Raw genomic sequence first — 16,878 nt, forward strand, 5'->3', positions numbered from 1 at the left:
ATAATTAAAAAACTAATCTTTATTTCATGATGGAATAACCTTTGGATGGTAATATATTTTCCTCAAAAAGCATTTTATTTAAAAAAAATCCAATTTAAATAAAAAAAATCTGATTTTTTTGATTTTTTTTAAAAAATCATTGATTTTTATCCACCCTGCATTGGAGCCTATTGTTTTCCCTCTACCCTCCTCTAATCTGCTTTGTTAAGTGAACTGCTTTGTTAAGGGTTAAGGGAGCTCCTAGAACAGATTTAGGGGATGCACCAGGAGAGGAAAATTCTGCTCTGCAGCCCAAGGGGTCCTTGCTCTTGCAGAAGCACTTAGTAAGTTGCCTCTTGCCCTCTCTGTTTGGGTCTGTCATGTAAGTCTAGAGATGCAACGTTACTGGAGCTGTCAAAATTTGCCAAACTGTAACTTAATGTTTTACAAGCTTAAAGCAGGAAAGCTTTTTTGCATAATGTGCAGTATAATAGCTTACTCATATTCTCAGATAATCTCAGCAGAAAATAATGTCATTTAAGTACCAGCAGTAACTTTGCAGTTAAACTTAGCCTCTTCGGATGTGCATCATTATACACAGGCATAGAATGTCATGCAGTATTTATTAACTTTGCACAAATAGAAATGGGTTTATCCATTTTTACATGTTTGTTCCTCGATTGTGTTGGTGTGTTTTCCGATTCATCAGTTTCTTTCACTAAAAGGCTTTTCCTTCCCCCTGCATCCCATCTCCCCCATTTTACTTTCCAGGTATGTGAAGAAAACTATTTTCTCATTGAATTTTTAAGGGCCTTCACATTTATGTTTAATGTTTGTTTGAAAACATTAACTGTGTGTAACATGCACATCAACTCTATGGGGCCGAGGTGTCTTTGGCCCCCTCAAAATCTGTTAGGAGGGGGTCAGGCCTCCTCAATGTTGAGGGGGTGGAGGAGGCAAAGCGTGAAGCCGAATGGGGTGCGGCTTCAGTGGCAGGCTCTGTTAATGCACTTTCTGTGCTACTCTTGTGTGATTTTCCCCTGCCCACATAGTATCTTTAAGTAATTTCTGTGTTGAAATTGTTGAAGCCATTTAGTTGGGAAATTGTATGTAGCTCTTGCCATTACGTTTAAAACATCCTCTGGTTTTGTTAGTAAATGAGGTTACATAAATACCCTGTTTCTCCGAAAATAAGACGTAGTCATAAAATGAGCCATAGCAGGATTTTTAAGCATTCAGGGAATATAAGCCATACCCTGAAAAATAAGACATCCCCTGAAAATAAGCCATAGTATGGTTTTTTTAAAGGAAAAATAAATATAAGACGGTGTCTTATTTTCGGAGAAACACGTAGTGCTTGTAGCACATCTTCATTGTCAAATACATTGTTTTATAGGACAATCCTTTACCTAATTACTTGGAAGTAAGTCACATTGAATTGAATGGAACTTGCTGCCTAGTATCTCTGCCTATTCAGTAGTGTAAATTATTATCTTATATTTCTAACGGCCTACTACCATAATTAAATTACACTTAATACGTGGCTAGAATGCATTAAAATCACATAGGTTTTCAATTGAAAATCCTTGTTTGCATGGTTGGTTTAGAGTGGAATATAAAGCCCTTTAAATTCAAAAGGTGTGGTGCATTGAAACACATATGAAATAACTTTAGTTGACAAGTGAGTAAAACCCCCAACCCCTTTGCTAAAACAAGTTGTTATTAAGGGGAAAAAAACTAAACCGTTGTGTTTTTCAAACAATTTTCTTACAGGCAGTAGAACCATTTTAGAAATAAATGTAATCTAATTTTTGTGTGCTTAACTTTCAGCTTTGTGGTGTTCTTGGAAAATTTTGCACCTTTTGTGAATTCTCTGAACCTTGGCATTGCCAGCCCACTTCTGTTGGGCCCTCCTCCTCCTTTGCAGCTTGCTCAGATTAAGACACAGTTGGCTTTTCACCAGTTGAACTCGGTAGCTTCAACCCATTCTATAGCATCTTATGCTTTGTTAAATGAAGCATTTCTGAAAATTGCCATGTTTAACCCTAGAGGAAACATGCCTCCAAGGCCGAGAGGACCTAATGCACCTGGTCCAATGCCGCGTGGCCCTTTTCCGGGGCCGGGACCTGGACCTGGACCTGGACTTGGACCAGGACCAGATGGTTTTCAAAGGCAACACCCATCTGCTCCTCCCAGAATGCCTCAAAGGGTCATGGAACCAGAAATGAGGGCAAGATTCCCAAGGCCAAATGTTCAGGTCACGCAACATGGAATGGATCCTAGACAAGAGCGGCACCAGAAGGAAGAGGGATGTGCTACTCACTGGGACAATCCATTTCCACGTGCAAATAGTAGCCAGATCACTCCAGGAAAGTTTGCAGAACAAGCCACACGTATCCAGAACCGTTATACAACCGAGAGTGCTTCAACCATCTTAGCAAGCTTTGGCTTATCTAATGAAGACTTGGAGGAACTTAGTCGGTATCCGGATGATCAGCTGACGCCAGAAAACATGCCTTTAATTTTGAGGGATATCCGAATGCGCAAAATGACCCATCAGTTACCAAGTTTACCTTCTCAGAGCAGAGAAAAGGAAATGTTTCACAGTGATGATGGTCGTGGTACCATGGTGAAGAGCAAGGTTATTGATTACGGGCATGAAAGCAAGTATGAATATACTGAAGCTCCTCTTGAGGTCAAAGTCTACAATTCTGATGCATCAACTGAGGGGAATGTGAAAGGATTTCCAACACAGCAGACGGCTGTCGTGCCTTCGGCGCCGTCTGGTGTAACCAGTAGTCAAATGAATGCGGTAGAAGAGCTGATACGAAAGATGGGATTCCAGAGAAGCACACCAAGTACGCAGCCCTTTTTCTCCATGGATGCTTCCAATAAGGGGCCAGGGCTAGGCCTCCCTCCAGCAGGAGCCGGGATGCCTCCAGCAGCACCGCCCATGATGCCTCCCGTGGTACCATCCATGTCTGGGATGCCAGTATTGCCTGGGATGCCTCTTGTTGCCCCGCAGACTTTGCCTCCGCCAACTGTTCCTCAGCCCATGATGCCGCCTGTGAACCAGCCACCTCCAACTATGAACCAGCCGCCACCCCCTTTTGCACCTGAAATGCTTGAGGGTGTAAACCGGCATGATAGGATTCACCATGAATCCAGGGCTCATCCTCCTGATGTTCCACCTGGACCTGCCAGTGACCAGAAAAAAATCCCTAAGAAACCTCAGCATCCTGTTGAGTCTCCTTTTGGGGTGGTGAAAGCCTCTTGGCTTCCAGCTTTTTCACAGGCAGATGCCCAGAAGCTGAAGAGATTGCCAACTCCGTCGATGATGAATGATTACTACGCTGCATCTCCAAGAATATTTCCACATGTGTGTTCTCTGTGTAATATAGAATGTAGACATTTGAAGGTGAGTCACTCCCCCCTCCCCCATGATTACATACATTTGTACACAACGTGTTCTGTGTACTGGGTTTAATTGACTCTGTAGATTTTATTCCCGTAAGATGTCCAACGATCAAGAAGCTTGGGAATAAATACTGTGTGTGTCTGATTTGCAGAATGTGACTGGCTATTTGTGCAGGTTTCACCTGTAAAAGCTGCTTTATGATAGACATGTTCTCATTTCGCTTTGAATTCCTGGTTCCCTCTACTGCTTCCTCTGTCTATAATTAAACTTGCTCTAGTAGCTTCTGGGATCAAGGAAAGTTGGACTTCAAGTAGACAGTGGGTTAAGGTAGATGTTTAGTCAGAAACATTGGTAAAGAAAGCATTTATTATATAGCATTAGAATGTAACATAAGAATGATAGAACAAAATAAGTTACACAGAAGGATTAGTTAGATTTTCTTGCATCTAACTCAGGCATCCCCAAACTTTGGCCCTCCAGATGTTTTGGCCTACAACTCCCATGACCCCTAGCTAAGAGGACCAGTGGTCAGGGATGATGGGAATTGTCCAAAACATCTGGAGGGCCGAAGTTTGGGGGTGCCTGCCTTAAGTTCAAGGAAGGTTTAAAAGCTTCAGGTTAACATAATGTCATTTAACTTGTCTTGGGCTGCAGTCCCGTACATGCTTACCTGGGAGTATCTCCCATTGAACTCAGCACAAATTATTCTTGCATAGGTGTAATGGTGTTTAGTAGGCATGGATAGAAGTTTAAAGATGAATCTAGCACAGGGGTCAGAAACCTTTTACAGTCCCTCAGACCATGCGGTGGGCCAGACTATATTTTGAAGAAGAAAAAAAATGAACGAATTCCTATGCCCCACAAATAACCCAGAGATGCATTTTAAATAAAAGCACACATTCTACTCATGTAAAAACACCAGGCAGGCCCCACAAATAACCCAGAGATGCTTTTAAAATAAAACACACATTCTACTCATGTTAAAACACGCTGATTCCCGGACCATCCACGGGCCGGATTGAGAAGGCGATTGGGCCGTATCCAGCCCACGGGCCTTAGGTTGCCTACCCCTGATCTAGCAGTATGGGGGAAGTTCCTGAGTTGACTACAGATGGCTGATGAGGAATCATTCACCGCGAGAAGGAAAGCCCAGCTAGATTTAGAAAAAGAAGACGATGGGATTCAGGCAAGTTCGTTTCTGTCTCATTGAAATCAAAAGGTCTTAAGTTATTAATAATGGACCTATGGTACGTGAGACTTCCTTGCTCTGGATCCAACCCAGGGATTTCATGCAGCTTAGAATTTCAGTGACCATAATCTGTGTATGAAATATTATCCTCCATACCAAAGAAGATACTATCATGAATGTCTGATAGTCTCTTTTCCTGATAGAGAACCAAATGATGGGGTAGGGGTTGGGAGCCAAATATCATTTACAAGTATGGGATTCTGACAATAGTTTCTTTGTGGGCGGGGGGAATTGCCCCAAACCCAGAGAAGTATTCTTGAGACAAAGTGAGATATGTACAATATTGATTTGACTTTGATTTCCAAACATCTTTTTTATTTTGCTTAATTCTGAAATAGATTGCACCAGACATTATCACAAAATTCAGTGCATTTCTCCGGCTCTTTCCCTCTTGCCCCATGCATCTCAAGGGCCTAGCATGGGTTGCATTCATTTCTGGCTCCCAACAATAATAAGAAGGCTATAGGTACTTAGTGCAGTGTTTCGCGTTTTCAAAATTAAAAGGATTGAAGACCGGCCATAGGTAATTTACCGATGCACGGTTACTCAAAAATAAGTCCCACTGAGTTAAGAAGGAATGTACTGTTAGTGTGATTATAATTTTGTCCCAATTGTTACAGAGTTTTTAAACTTTTCTTCTGTACCAAACTTGTGTATCTCTTAATGTGCTTTGTGCCCGCCTCAAACTGTGTGTTACTATCCCAACCAATTCTAGATTTTTGTTTATAGAATCTTAATCCATTAGCTCAGGCTGTGAAATAAATTGAGTTTTGTAAATTGTATTTAACTGCACGACGGTGGCGCTCTGAATTATATGCATTGCAGATGTTCGTGTCTCCAAGTTTATATTTCTTACTCAAAATCCCTTTAAGGATGTGAGGGTGCGGAAAATAAATCATGCAATCCTAAAATTGTAGAGTGGGAAGGGACCGCGAGGGTCATCTAGTCCAACCCACTGCAGGGCAGCAATCTTTTTGCCCAACGTGGGGCTCAAACCCATGACCTTGAGATTAAGAGTCTCCTGCTCTATTGACTCTGGATCAGTCTTTGCAGATGCCTAAAACAGAATAAATACTGCAATATGGGAATTGGTTTGGAACAGAAAAACTTTGTACGAAATAAATATCTTTGTTGCCTGTTGCTTACTCTACACACTGAGCAGAACGTGAGTGTAATTTATTCAATGTTTTTCTATACTCTTGTATTCTGCATACAAGTTAGTTGTTTACTGAATTGTTAAGGTTCCTTTCCCCACCCATTCATAATTTTTGGTGCAGAACATGAATTTTAGCCTCTTTTTAATATTTAAGGGCATAATACCATAATGTTCTATGGGCAGCAAAGGCCCTTTGAAGCAGGAGGTTTTGTGATTCCTGAGACAAAAGTTTGGGTTTTAAAAACATCCAAAGGAGGGAGTTTTACAGATGTGAGAGCCCAAAAGAATGGTTCCATGTGAACACCACGCTTTCAGCGTTTGTTTATGTTTTTAGGCTTATATTTTGGGGAGACTTCACGGCCTTACAGATGTCCACAGACTATCATAATGTAGCAGCCCAAAATACATTTATTGTGTAGCACTGCAAACCTTAAAATGCATAAATAAAAAAGGGGGGAGAGAGAAAAGTTTTGTGTCTTTGCAGCTCTTTATGTTGAAACACTTTTGATGGACACTTTTCTTTTACCTCTATTATAAAGGTACCGATTGTAGCCAAGCTATATAGGTTGTGATGTCCCCCATTGCTCTTCTCAGGTCGCTGCTGCCGACCTGCCCATGCAGTGCTATCCCAGTTGTCTGTATGATGACTCTAATGCTGGGACAAGTGGCCAGAATAGTTCTGCATTGCTCTTTTTTTCCAGGAGAATGCACCACAACGCCATGGCAGCTGTATTTGGGTTTGTTTTTCTCTCTCTCCTTTCCCCTCTCTGAGAATTATGGCGTTTCTGTCCATATTTAGATCCTTCTGTGCCAATGTAAAGCAGTACTGTACTTGATAGACCAAAATACCCTAATTCTGTTCTGTATGCAGATCAGATGCCATTAATTTGGCAGGTTTGAATTAACACAGAACAGCAACATATTGCATATCTTGACTTCAGACAACACTACACTGTAAATCATCTTGATAGAGGAAATCTTAGGCTTGCCTTATGAGTTTCGGACAACCTGAGTATATAACACAACATGGTTATAAGGGCAAATGGTGGCAGAGAGTGTGAGAAATCCATGTATACTACCATGAGCTGCATGGAGGAAACCGGGGATGTAAATGTCATTCTAATAACAATAATAAAATACTCTTTAAGTGTGATTTATGGCTTTTCTTTCTGTAGGACTGGATTCAGCATCAGAATACTACTACCCACATTGAGAACTGTCGTCAGCTACGCCAACAGTAAGAATGCCCATTTAATTTGTACATTAATTATACGAAGACGGACTTGGTTCTTGTACTTTCCTAAAGGGATACTAATCTGTATATATATATAAATGTAAACTGGCCATGTCTGTTACTATCCATGTTTCACCAAAACCGCTTAACTGATTGCGCTCAAATTTTGACACAATGCCACATGCGAATATGAGAGCAAGCCCATATCGTTTTCAAAGACAGATGTCACACCTGTGGCGCTTAAAAACCTGTGTTTCAAAACACACCACTCAGACAAAAATGCATGCTGGGAAAAGAACCAGGTTGCAAACCAGCGGCCTCTAGCGGCGGTTACAATGCTACTGCACCTATAAAACCTTTCCTCTCAACAGCACCTTGGCTCCCGTTTACATACTAGGCCGAAGCCTTTACAGACTAGGCTGAATGGAGGTACTGACTTGCCTGGGTGGGGGTTCGGAGGAGGGGATGGGATAGGTTAGGAAACTGGGACCGGTCACAGGGATGAGCCGGGGGGTGGGGGGGAAGAGGGGGCGTAATATGTCATGGGTTGGGACAGGGTGGGGGGAAGAGGGGTGGGATACATCATGGATCGGCACAGGGTGGGGGCAGTCACAGGGATTAGCCACAGCAACGCGTAGCAGGGCCAAATGGTAGTCAATAAAATGATTTCAGTGGGATGTGAATTGCAACCATAATACTTTAAAGCAGTTTGATCTAACTGATTGTTCTACACTGAAAAACTCTAAATGCCACGCACCATTTCTGAAATGAGATGAATTGAATGGTTTTTCAATTCTAGGGAATTAGGGTTGGTCTGATGAGGAATATAGCCACACAACTTCAAGCAGGGTAGTGCTTAAAAGGTAGAAGAACCAGTGGGTGGGCACAGGGTCAACACCACCATGGTCATGAAGGGTGAGAGGCAGAGAACAAGCCAAGGACTCCAAGGGGGAGGCCCACCATTGTGGCAGTGTGGGAGGGGGTGAGCCAAGTTTCAGTGAGGGCAGTTACGCGGAAGGATGGAAAGAGAGAAAGAGCATGGAGGGTGACAGTTCTCTGGGAAGCAGAGCGGGTGGCAAGCAACATGGGGATGAGATGGGTGCTTGAGCTGGGATCCAGACGTAGGTCTTGCTCTCAGGTACTTCTGGGGCTGGGCTGGACTAATAATGTGACTACTTTTTAATTCTGTATTGTGGTCTTTCACTTAATTCAATTGCTGTGTTACATGTTTACCTTAAAAGCTCCCAAGGACAACCTCTTAGAATCTTTTTTAACACAGAGGCTAACTTGGGAAATGGACACACCTCTGCCGTACCTGGCAGACAAGCAAACCTCACTCTCCGCAGCACAGGAAAGGGAGGGAGGTGCTTCTTAGTGGTAGCAATAGATAACAATGAAAACAATTCAAAAAAAAACTTTTTGCATTGATAGTTTTATTCTTGAAACAGATTTCCTGACTGGAATCCAGAAGCCCATTCTTCATCAAAAAGGTAATTTTGCAAATACGACTACTTCCCATAATACAGATAAGGTGCAGTGATACTTCATCTCCCTTTTTCCTAAAGACCTTATAATGGATTTAGTTCTCTATGGTTGGGAGAACGTTATTTAAATCTTGGAATTGTGGATGTTGCTCTTTGCATGTTGTCCCATGGAGATTTTGCAGCTGCTTCTTCTGCATCACCCACCTTTCACACTGATGTCCCAGGGCAGGTTGCAACAACTAAAACGCAATATTAAGAACAGTTTAAAACAACTCACAATCACTGGAGTAAGTTGGGTCCTGAAAATACACACCTCAAGTGTCAAAAGGTAGGGTAAAGTCATGCATCTTCAGTATTCACTGCCAGCTGTGTAATGAAGATACCAGATGCTTCTTTGTGGGGATGGAGTTCCACAATGTACGTGCTGCCCCAGAGAATGCCCTCTCCCAGGCCATCACCACCCTGAGCTTCTGAGGGTGGAGGAACAACCAATTATATAAAACTTAGCATCTGAGAGTTATCATAGTTACACAGCTTATCATGGTCAGCAAACATTTTCAGCAGGGGGCCAGTCCACTGTCCCTCAGACCTTGTAGGGGGAAAAAATATGAACGAATTCCTATGCCCCACAAATAACCCAGAGATGCATTTTAAATAAAAGGACACATTCTACTAATGTAAAAACACCAGGCAGGCCCCACAAATAACCCAGAGATGCACTTTAAATAAAGTGACACATTCTACTCATGTAAAAACATGCTGATTCCCAGACCGTCCGCGGGCCAGATTTAGAAGGCGATTGGGCCGCATCCGGCCCCCGGGCCTTAGTTTGGGGATCCCTGTTACAGAGCATCATATTTGTTTAAGTATGGCATTGTCTACCTATTTGGAACTTGAAGAAGAAGAAGAGAAGAGTTTGAATATGATATCCCGCTTTAACATTACTGGAAGGAGTCTCAAAGCGGCTGACATTCTCCTTTCCCTTCCTCGCAAACAGCAAACACTCTGTGAGGTGAGTGGGGCTGAGAGACTTCAAAGAAGTGTGACTAGCCCAAGGTCACCCAGCAGCTGCATTATGAGTCTACCGGTCTTAACCACTACACCACGCTGGCATGACTTTCTCCTGAGCCCGAGGAGTGTTACCAGTGCGAGTACCAAAACTCTAGGGAACATTCTGTAGGTGCAGCCTGCTGATGCTTTGCGAGAGTTCTCTCGCCATGACTGAAATGGTCCCACAGTGCAAGTCAGTGTCTGTCATAACACCAAACTGGATTGTATCCCATGCAGTTTACTCAGTGTAAATCGGTTGAAATTAATGGATGTGACTAAAATAGGTTTATTAATTTTGGTGAGTTTACTCTGAGTTGGATACAACACTTTGTGTGAAATCTTCATTGCTTGGCTTCTTCCACTCCAGCTTTTCCTTGCTTGCAGGATGTCCCCATTTCTCCTTTACAGTGGGTACCTTGGTTCTAGAACGGCTTGGTTGACGAACAAATCGGCTCCCGAACGCTGCAAACCTGGAAGTAAGTGTTCCGGTTTGCGAACATTTTTTGGAAGCCGAACATCTGACGTGGCATCTGCTTGAGTGCAGGAAGCTCCTGCAGCCAATTCGGCAGCCACGCCATGGTTTTCTAACACTTTCGGGAGTCGAAAGGACTCCTGAAACGGATTAAGTTTGAGAACCAAGGTACCACTGTAAAGGTATAATAAAACAGGGTAGGTTGTTGACATTTCTTTGGCATTCCAGTTGTCTTGATGTACAGTGGTACCTCGCAAGACGAATGCCCTGCAAGACGAATTTTTCATAAGACGAATGCATCTTGCAATCTGATGGTGACTCGCAAGATGAATTCGTTTTGTGAAAAATTTGTCTTGCGAATCGTGGTTTCCCATAGGAATGCATTGAAATTTAATTAATGCGTTCCTATGGGCAAAAAAAGAAATTTCAATGCATTCCTATGGGAAACCACGATTCGCAAGACAAATTTTTCGCAAAACGAATTGACTTGTGGAACGAATTAAATTCGTCTTGCGAGGCACCACTGTAGCCCTCTTTTTCAAATCCACCTTTATTTTCACTCTGTGCTACTTGGGGGACGTAGGAGTCTTGTTCTGAGGCTCAGTCCTGGTCGTAGAATCCACGAGGCCAAATAACATCTGAATGCACACTTATCCTATATAATACTGCCCTGTAGTTTTATTTCTTCTAAGGAATAAAGTATTTTTTAAAAATTGAAACATTTTAAAAACTGTCTAGTTAGATCAGATTACTTATTTCATATTAAATACAGAATGTTGGGGAAGAACAACCTTTTCTGTTTTTACAGGCATGAAAGTGACCGAAAGGAAAACCATACGCCGAGGCGACGCTCTTGCAGTTCTAGTCCCAAACGCTCAAGACGCTCAAGCTCTGGCCATGGCTGGCGCCGCTCTCGCTCTCGCTCGCGGTCTAGGAGCCCTGGGCGCCGTAGACCCAGAAGTCGAAGCCCAAGATACCTGCCTGGTCCCCGGTATAGGTCAAGGTCTCCACGACGCCCTCATTTCTTTTCTTCACGCTATCGAAGATCTTGCAGCAGAGAAAGAAGATCAAGGAGATCCCCCAGATCTCCAGGTAAAATGGAGGCTCCAGCCTGTGGGCCTACTTAAGCCTTGCAGTGGTCCTGATCTGATCTGCAAAGCCATTTCCATCAAGGCACACCCAGATATGATGTTAGGTGGGAGGCAGATAAAGATGCAGCTGCAAAAGAACAATTTTTGAAATGTGCTTCCGATTGTTCCTGGGCAAGTGGACAGGTGTGTGTGTGAGAGACACACACAGACACAGATACAGGTGACACAGAGGGTGGCCCCATCATGTCTAGTCTGGTGTTAAGGGAAGGAGAATATTGTGCCCTTGGTTATGCCTCCCATTCATTCACTCTTGAGCTCAGGGGTCACTAAATGGTACCTTGGTTTAAGAACAGCTTAGTTTATGAGCAACTTGGATTAAGAACGCTACAAACCCGGAAGTAGGTGTTTTGGTTTGTGAACTTTGCCTTGGAAGCAGAACATGTTTTGCTTCCTGTTGAGTGTGTTCCATTTGTAAATTGAGTCCCCCGCTGCTATGGGAAAGCACGCCTTGGTTTAAGAACAGACTTCCGGAACAGATTAAGTTTGTAAACCAAGGTACCACTGTATTCCTTTTGGTGGGAGAAACAGGGCTTTAATCCCCCCCCCATTTTATGTTGCATGTACAACACAACAAACCAACCTTGCTGTTCACGAGACAGATCATAGTCCTATATTTTAGTCCAAGAAGACGGTGCCCATGGTGCCATGGGATTTAGGAGTGTCAACCCTGCGTCACTTAGCTGGGTTGCCCAAAACATTTACATTAAAGGACAAGATTTTTAAAGTATCAGGGTTCCCAATTGGATTGTAATTTGTGAGTTGAAAAATTAATTGCCATTGCTTATAATGGATTTTATGGGGTGCTTTTGTTGTTACTATTACATTTGTGCTTTAGAATTGTATGGCGGGGGGGGGGGTCTATATACAAAGTCTATATACAAAGCTGTAGGAAAGTTACTGTCACGGTGGCCGGAGTAGGCTACTTCAGAGTAACGACTCTACACAGCTCTGCATTTTATCTTTTATTGGTGCTGAGTATTTACAGTGCTGATAACAGTGCTATTTACAAAGACACATCTGTTCAGCTTGAATCAGAACCTCCAAGTGGCTTTTGGCGCGTCTTGCGCCAGCATAACAACTTGGGGAGACCCATCCTCTTCCCCCGACGCTTTCTGCGCAGTTCCGGAGTTGGGGGGACTGGCCCTTCCTTCCTCCTTCCTGTCCCACCTGGGACGATGGCTCTTCTACCCTGCCAGAGCCTTGGACACCACTTCCTGTTTCCCCACTTGAGCTGGAGCTTTCCCTCTTTTCAGCCTCGCTCGGGGCTGGGCTGGAACTCAGGAGGGGAGGGGCTTCGCGATATCCCTTGCCCCTCACAGTTACAAATCAGGGATAGTCAACCTTTTTAGACCTGTTGTTGTTGTTTAGTCATTTAGTCGTGTCCGACTCTTCGTGACCCCATGGACCAGAGCACGCCAGGCACTCCTGTCTTCCACTGCCTCCTGCAGCTTGGTCAAACTCATGTTCGTAGCTTCTAGAACACTGTCCAAGAACAGCGTTTTTTATACCTACCGCCCACTAATGCATCTTTCTTGATAGTAAAATTTCCTTACCGCCCACCAGTGCTCGATGGAAGGAGGATTCAGCCTGTGCCATAGAACCCCCTACCACCCACCTAGACTCCTGAAACGCCCACTAGTGGGCTGTAGGGACCAGGTTGACAACCCCTGGTATAAATAGTGTCCAGCTCATTATTTAATGCGCTGCTGCTGCTGCTGCTGTGTGCCCTTGCCTTCTTTGTCCAGGATCAACAAGTAGTGGCATGCTTTTTCCACATACACTGGCAAAACAGTGCATTCAGTATCTCTCCCCCTCCATTCAGGTAAGTTCTTGGAAGAAGCGGTGAGATGTTTGGGTCCAAGTTTTGTTGAAGAGTACAAGAAACAGAAATCACTCCATGCGGCCTCCCGAGGGTCTTCTTTAAAGAAGATACCGCTTGAGCCAGAGAAGACTCTTGGAAGTGGGAAGAAGACCCCAAGTCATCCTCCTCATGGCTCATCGGATATTGAAGGCCCAAACAAAGACGGAGTCGTAGCTGAGGAAACAAATGTTTCTCAACCCATTCCCTGCAGTCAGGTCAGTAAGTCTTTTGTGAAGGTGTTTAGGCTTAATGTGAGGCCTGGATCTGGATATATCCAGGGTCAGTGCAGGGTCAGAGTTCTGGTGTCCTTGGCTCTCTGGTCCCCTGATGTAGATGGGTTTTTCTCTGTGGGACCAAATGGGAGCTTTTTGCTTATATGGGAGAGCTCTCTGCCTCTGATCCAGTCATTGACAGCAGCCACATTGCATCATCTTTCATACCCCATGCTAAATTAGGATGAAATACTGAGAAATGACTTTTATTTACGTAGATAGTTTGTGAAGTCATTTCAGTGCTTTTTCAAGAGATGTAATATGCAGGGTTTTTTTATCCATTCTTGCATTTCCCACAAGGCTCCTTTAAGTGCACTATACTTTACCTAATTCTATGTGTCTCTCTGTGTCTCCCTGCCTGCATGCATGAGAGTGAGAGAGCAAGCACACAAATCAGTAACTGGTTTGGAATATGCTTGAAATATTGTTTCATTTTCAGTTTTTGACAGACAAAGCCTTGAGTTGTGGTACGATTCTTCAAATATCTGATTTACCAGATGATGGCTATACAGAGAATGATATTAAAAAAATTGTTCAGCCCTTTGGAAAAGTTAGTGATATCTTGGTGCTTCATGCTAAAAATGAGGTAAGTACCTGGTCAGGGGTCCCTTTACCTTTGTTGTTGTTGTTTAGTCGTTTAGTTGTGTCCGACTCTTCGTGACCCCATGGACCATAGCACGCCAGGCACTCCTGTCTTCCACTGCCTCCCGCAGTTTGGTCAAAACTTTACCTTTACCTTACCTGAAATGCCTAACATAGAGTTTCTTCAAAATATCCCATCATTTCTGTAAGTCACATTAGCTGTGGGTAATACTTGTGCCCAGTATACTGACCCTAGAGGTCTACATATAGCCTCATACAGAGGTCTACATATAGCCTCTGGTGTGGTTCACAGCAGCACTGCACAACTGCTAGTAGTAAGCATGGCACACTGTGCATTTTTTAATCTATAAGCAGTGTGCTTATTGGTGGATTATTGACTGATTGCTGGAGTAAGGCTAAAATTGTGAAGACATCCCTTGGAGGTGTGCTGAGGTGAGCTAAAATTTCTGATAGTAGTAATGGAAAAACCTATTTTAAACCTCACTTCCCACAGAAGTTTTTCTGTCTACCGCTAGCAGAAATTTTAGACCATTTAGCTACAGCTGTTTTGCAAAACCACTTTAAAAGTTTTCTGTGAACTTTGGCCACTTGGCTCCCATTCTCAATTTTCCTGATGCTCCTTCACTCAAATCTGAAAACCGCAATGTAAAAGGTTAGTGCAAGATGTAAATGATGAAACTTTCCCTTTTTGTTAGGCCTTTCTTGAAATGAATTATAAGGAGGCGGTAACAGCAGCTGTCAAATATGGTGAAACAACTCCAGTCTTGGTTAATGGCAGGCGTGTGAAAATAAGTGTCGCAGAAAAGTCCAAAGTGGATCCCAGCCTGGTAAGTTTGTGTAATTTAAGGTGCCTTATTTCCACAGCATCTGACAAGGTCCCAAGATGGCGTATCTTTATGCTGCTTCCTGGTACTTACTTGGAGCATTTATATACTCCCTTCATCATCGTCCTTTTTATTATTATTTGTACCCTGGCCATCTGACTAGGTTGCCCAGCTTACGATTCAGAACATTTTACAGCCGTATAATTCAGGACAACCAAAATAATAACAGCAGCCCCTTGTAGCAGTGAGTTCCACAGTGTGTGCAGCATGAAGAAGGATCTTCTTTGATCTAGTAGTGTTGGGAGAGAGGGTGAGGGGAAACCTTTCTCCATGCCATGAGATTCCTGCATTGCAGGGGGTTGGACTAGAAGACCCTCGGAGTCCCTTCCAACTCTTCAATTCTGTGATTAATGTTATAAATTGTTGCCATGTCACTTTTTACTCACCTATTCTCTAAAAGTAAAAATCCCAAATGCTGCAACATTTCATCCTAGAGCAGTCACTCCATCCCCTTGATCACTTGGGTTCCCCTTTTCTGAACCTACAATACCCTTTTTCAAGTGAGGTGACCAGAACTGTTCCATTTTGTCTCCCATGCTCTTTAATGCCTATATGAAGGTACTGGGAGAGCTGGGTGCAGCTGGGTGGGTTCTGGATCAGGCCCTGAACACAGTGTCGGGCTGACCAGTAACAAAACTGACTCAGGACAGGGGGGAAACCCTGGGGGTTGGTTTTTCCTCAAGTCTAGCAGTTAGTAAGGTAGCCAGCTATGGACAGGATGACAGTCCCACTGAAAAATGAGATACATATTCTTGGGGTACTCAGTGATCCAGTTTCTAGAGACCCAGGCAACCTCAATGGCTCAACACCTTTTGGTTCACCAGCTACAGCCATTCCAAGGCAGGTATACTTTTCCTACGGCAATCCATGCTCTGGAAACCTCCTGAGTGAATTAATTCTGAAGCACGGTATGTCAGGCTGCACTTGAAGATGATCCAGAAACTGCAAGTAACACAGAATGTGCTAGTTCAGTGGTGGAGCAGTTGCACTGATGGGTGCCAGGGGGGTGCCTCACCTTGAAAGGGGAAATTGTAGAGCTGGAAAAGGTTCAGAAGTTGTGTGTCCGCCTGCTGAGTCTGTGTGGAAGAACTGTAGCCAGAGGACTGCATCCCAATATCTGTGGCTTCCATTTGTGACCATGTTGCAACAGAAAACGTGCATGGAGGAACTGAAAAGGGTAGATAGGTATTGAAAAGGCCATTAAGTCGAGTAATGTATGCCAGAGAATCAAAGTAGACCCTAACACTGAGTGTGTTGTTAGCAATTGCACTGTGAGTTGTTATTGTCGTTGTCGTTGTCATCATCTAATACTGGGCACAAGGAGGCCAGTTTTCATTGGGACTAGACAACATGTGGAGGGAAGGTTTGATCTCTCTCCTCTCTGCCCTCTCCCCAGCAGTTATAACAGTGGCCCATTTATCTCTGCATCTGGTTTGGTGTTTATGCATACAGCTGTTAGGACAGCAATGTGACTTTCTGCTCAGTCATTGGGGAAAGGTATTTCCGTAGCTTAAGGGTTTTTTTTTGCACAGATTGTGCATGGGTATATTCATAAAAGAGAACATAGAGTGTTATCTTTTTCAGATCAAAGGAAATGAGAAGAAGCCATCACAGAGTACCAAGAAAGCTCCCCTTGGTGCACAGCCTGTTAAACCTCCCCCAGACTCTCAGAATGCCAAGAAAGCTCCCCCAAGCCCAAAGAATGTCAAGAAAGCTCCCTCAGGCACACAGAATGTCAAGAAAGCTCCCTCGGGCACACAGGATGCCAAGAAAGCTCCCTCAGGCACACAGGATACCAAAAAACCTTCCCAAGGCCCCCAGAATGTCAAGAAAGCTTCTCTAAGCTCACAAAATGTCAAGAAAACTCCCTCGACCTCCCAGAATGTCAAGAAAGCCCCAGGCTCAAAGGATGCCAAGAAGCCTCCCTCAACCTCCCAGAACGTTAAGAAAGCTCCTTCAAGCTCACATAATGTCAAGAAGTCAGTTGCAAGTGCAACGTGAGTATGATGCTACTTAGCCTGCCCTATCAAATTATTTAAATCAGCTTTTTAATTGTTTTTACTTT

At 43.6% G+C, this 16,878-nt stretch overlaps 1 protein-coding gene across 5 annotated transcripts in view; it reads left to right on the plus strand.

Moving 5' to 3' along the window:
- LOC118079491 (zinc finger protein 638) overlaps positions 1 to 16,878 on the plus strand; it is a 43,906-nt gene that overhangs the window by 5,635 nt on the left and 21,393 nt on the right. For 4 of the 5 annotated variants that reach the window (XM_035103682.3, XM_088660753.1, XM_035103680.3 and 1 more), the window contains 8 exons: positions 1,810 to 3,397; positions 6,978 to 7,039; positions 8,485 to 8,526; positions 10,851 to 11,134; positions 13,016 to 13,269; positions 13,766 to 13,912; positions 14,625 to 14,756; positions 16,398 to 16,810. In XM_035103682.3, coding sequence (XP_034959573.2) covers positions 2,015 to 3,397; positions 6,978 to 7,039; positions 8,485 to 8,526; positions 10,851 to 11,134; positions 13,016 to 13,269; positions 13,766 to 13,912; positions 14,625 to 14,756; positions 16,398 to 16,810 — 2,717 coding nt within the window. In that variant the 5' untranslated portion in view covers positions 1,810 to 2,014. Of the gene's footprint in view, positions 1 to 1,809; positions 3,398 to 6,977; positions 7,040 to 8,484; positions 8,527 to 10,850; positions 11,135 to 13,015; positions 13,270 to 13,765; positions 13,913 to 14,624; positions 14,757 to 16,397; positions 16,811 to 16,878 lie in introns of those variants that run through there. The other variant, XM_060278301.2, reaches the window with a different exon arrangement.

This window comes from Zootoca vivipara, chromosome Z1 (assembly GCF_965207765.1).
Source record: "Zootoca vivipara chromosome Z1, rZooViv2.hap1.1, whole genome shotgun sequence".
NCBI classification, from domain to species: domain Eukaryota; kingdom Metazoa; phylum Chordata; class Lepidosauria; order Squamata; family Lacertidae; genus Zootoca; species Zootoca vivipara.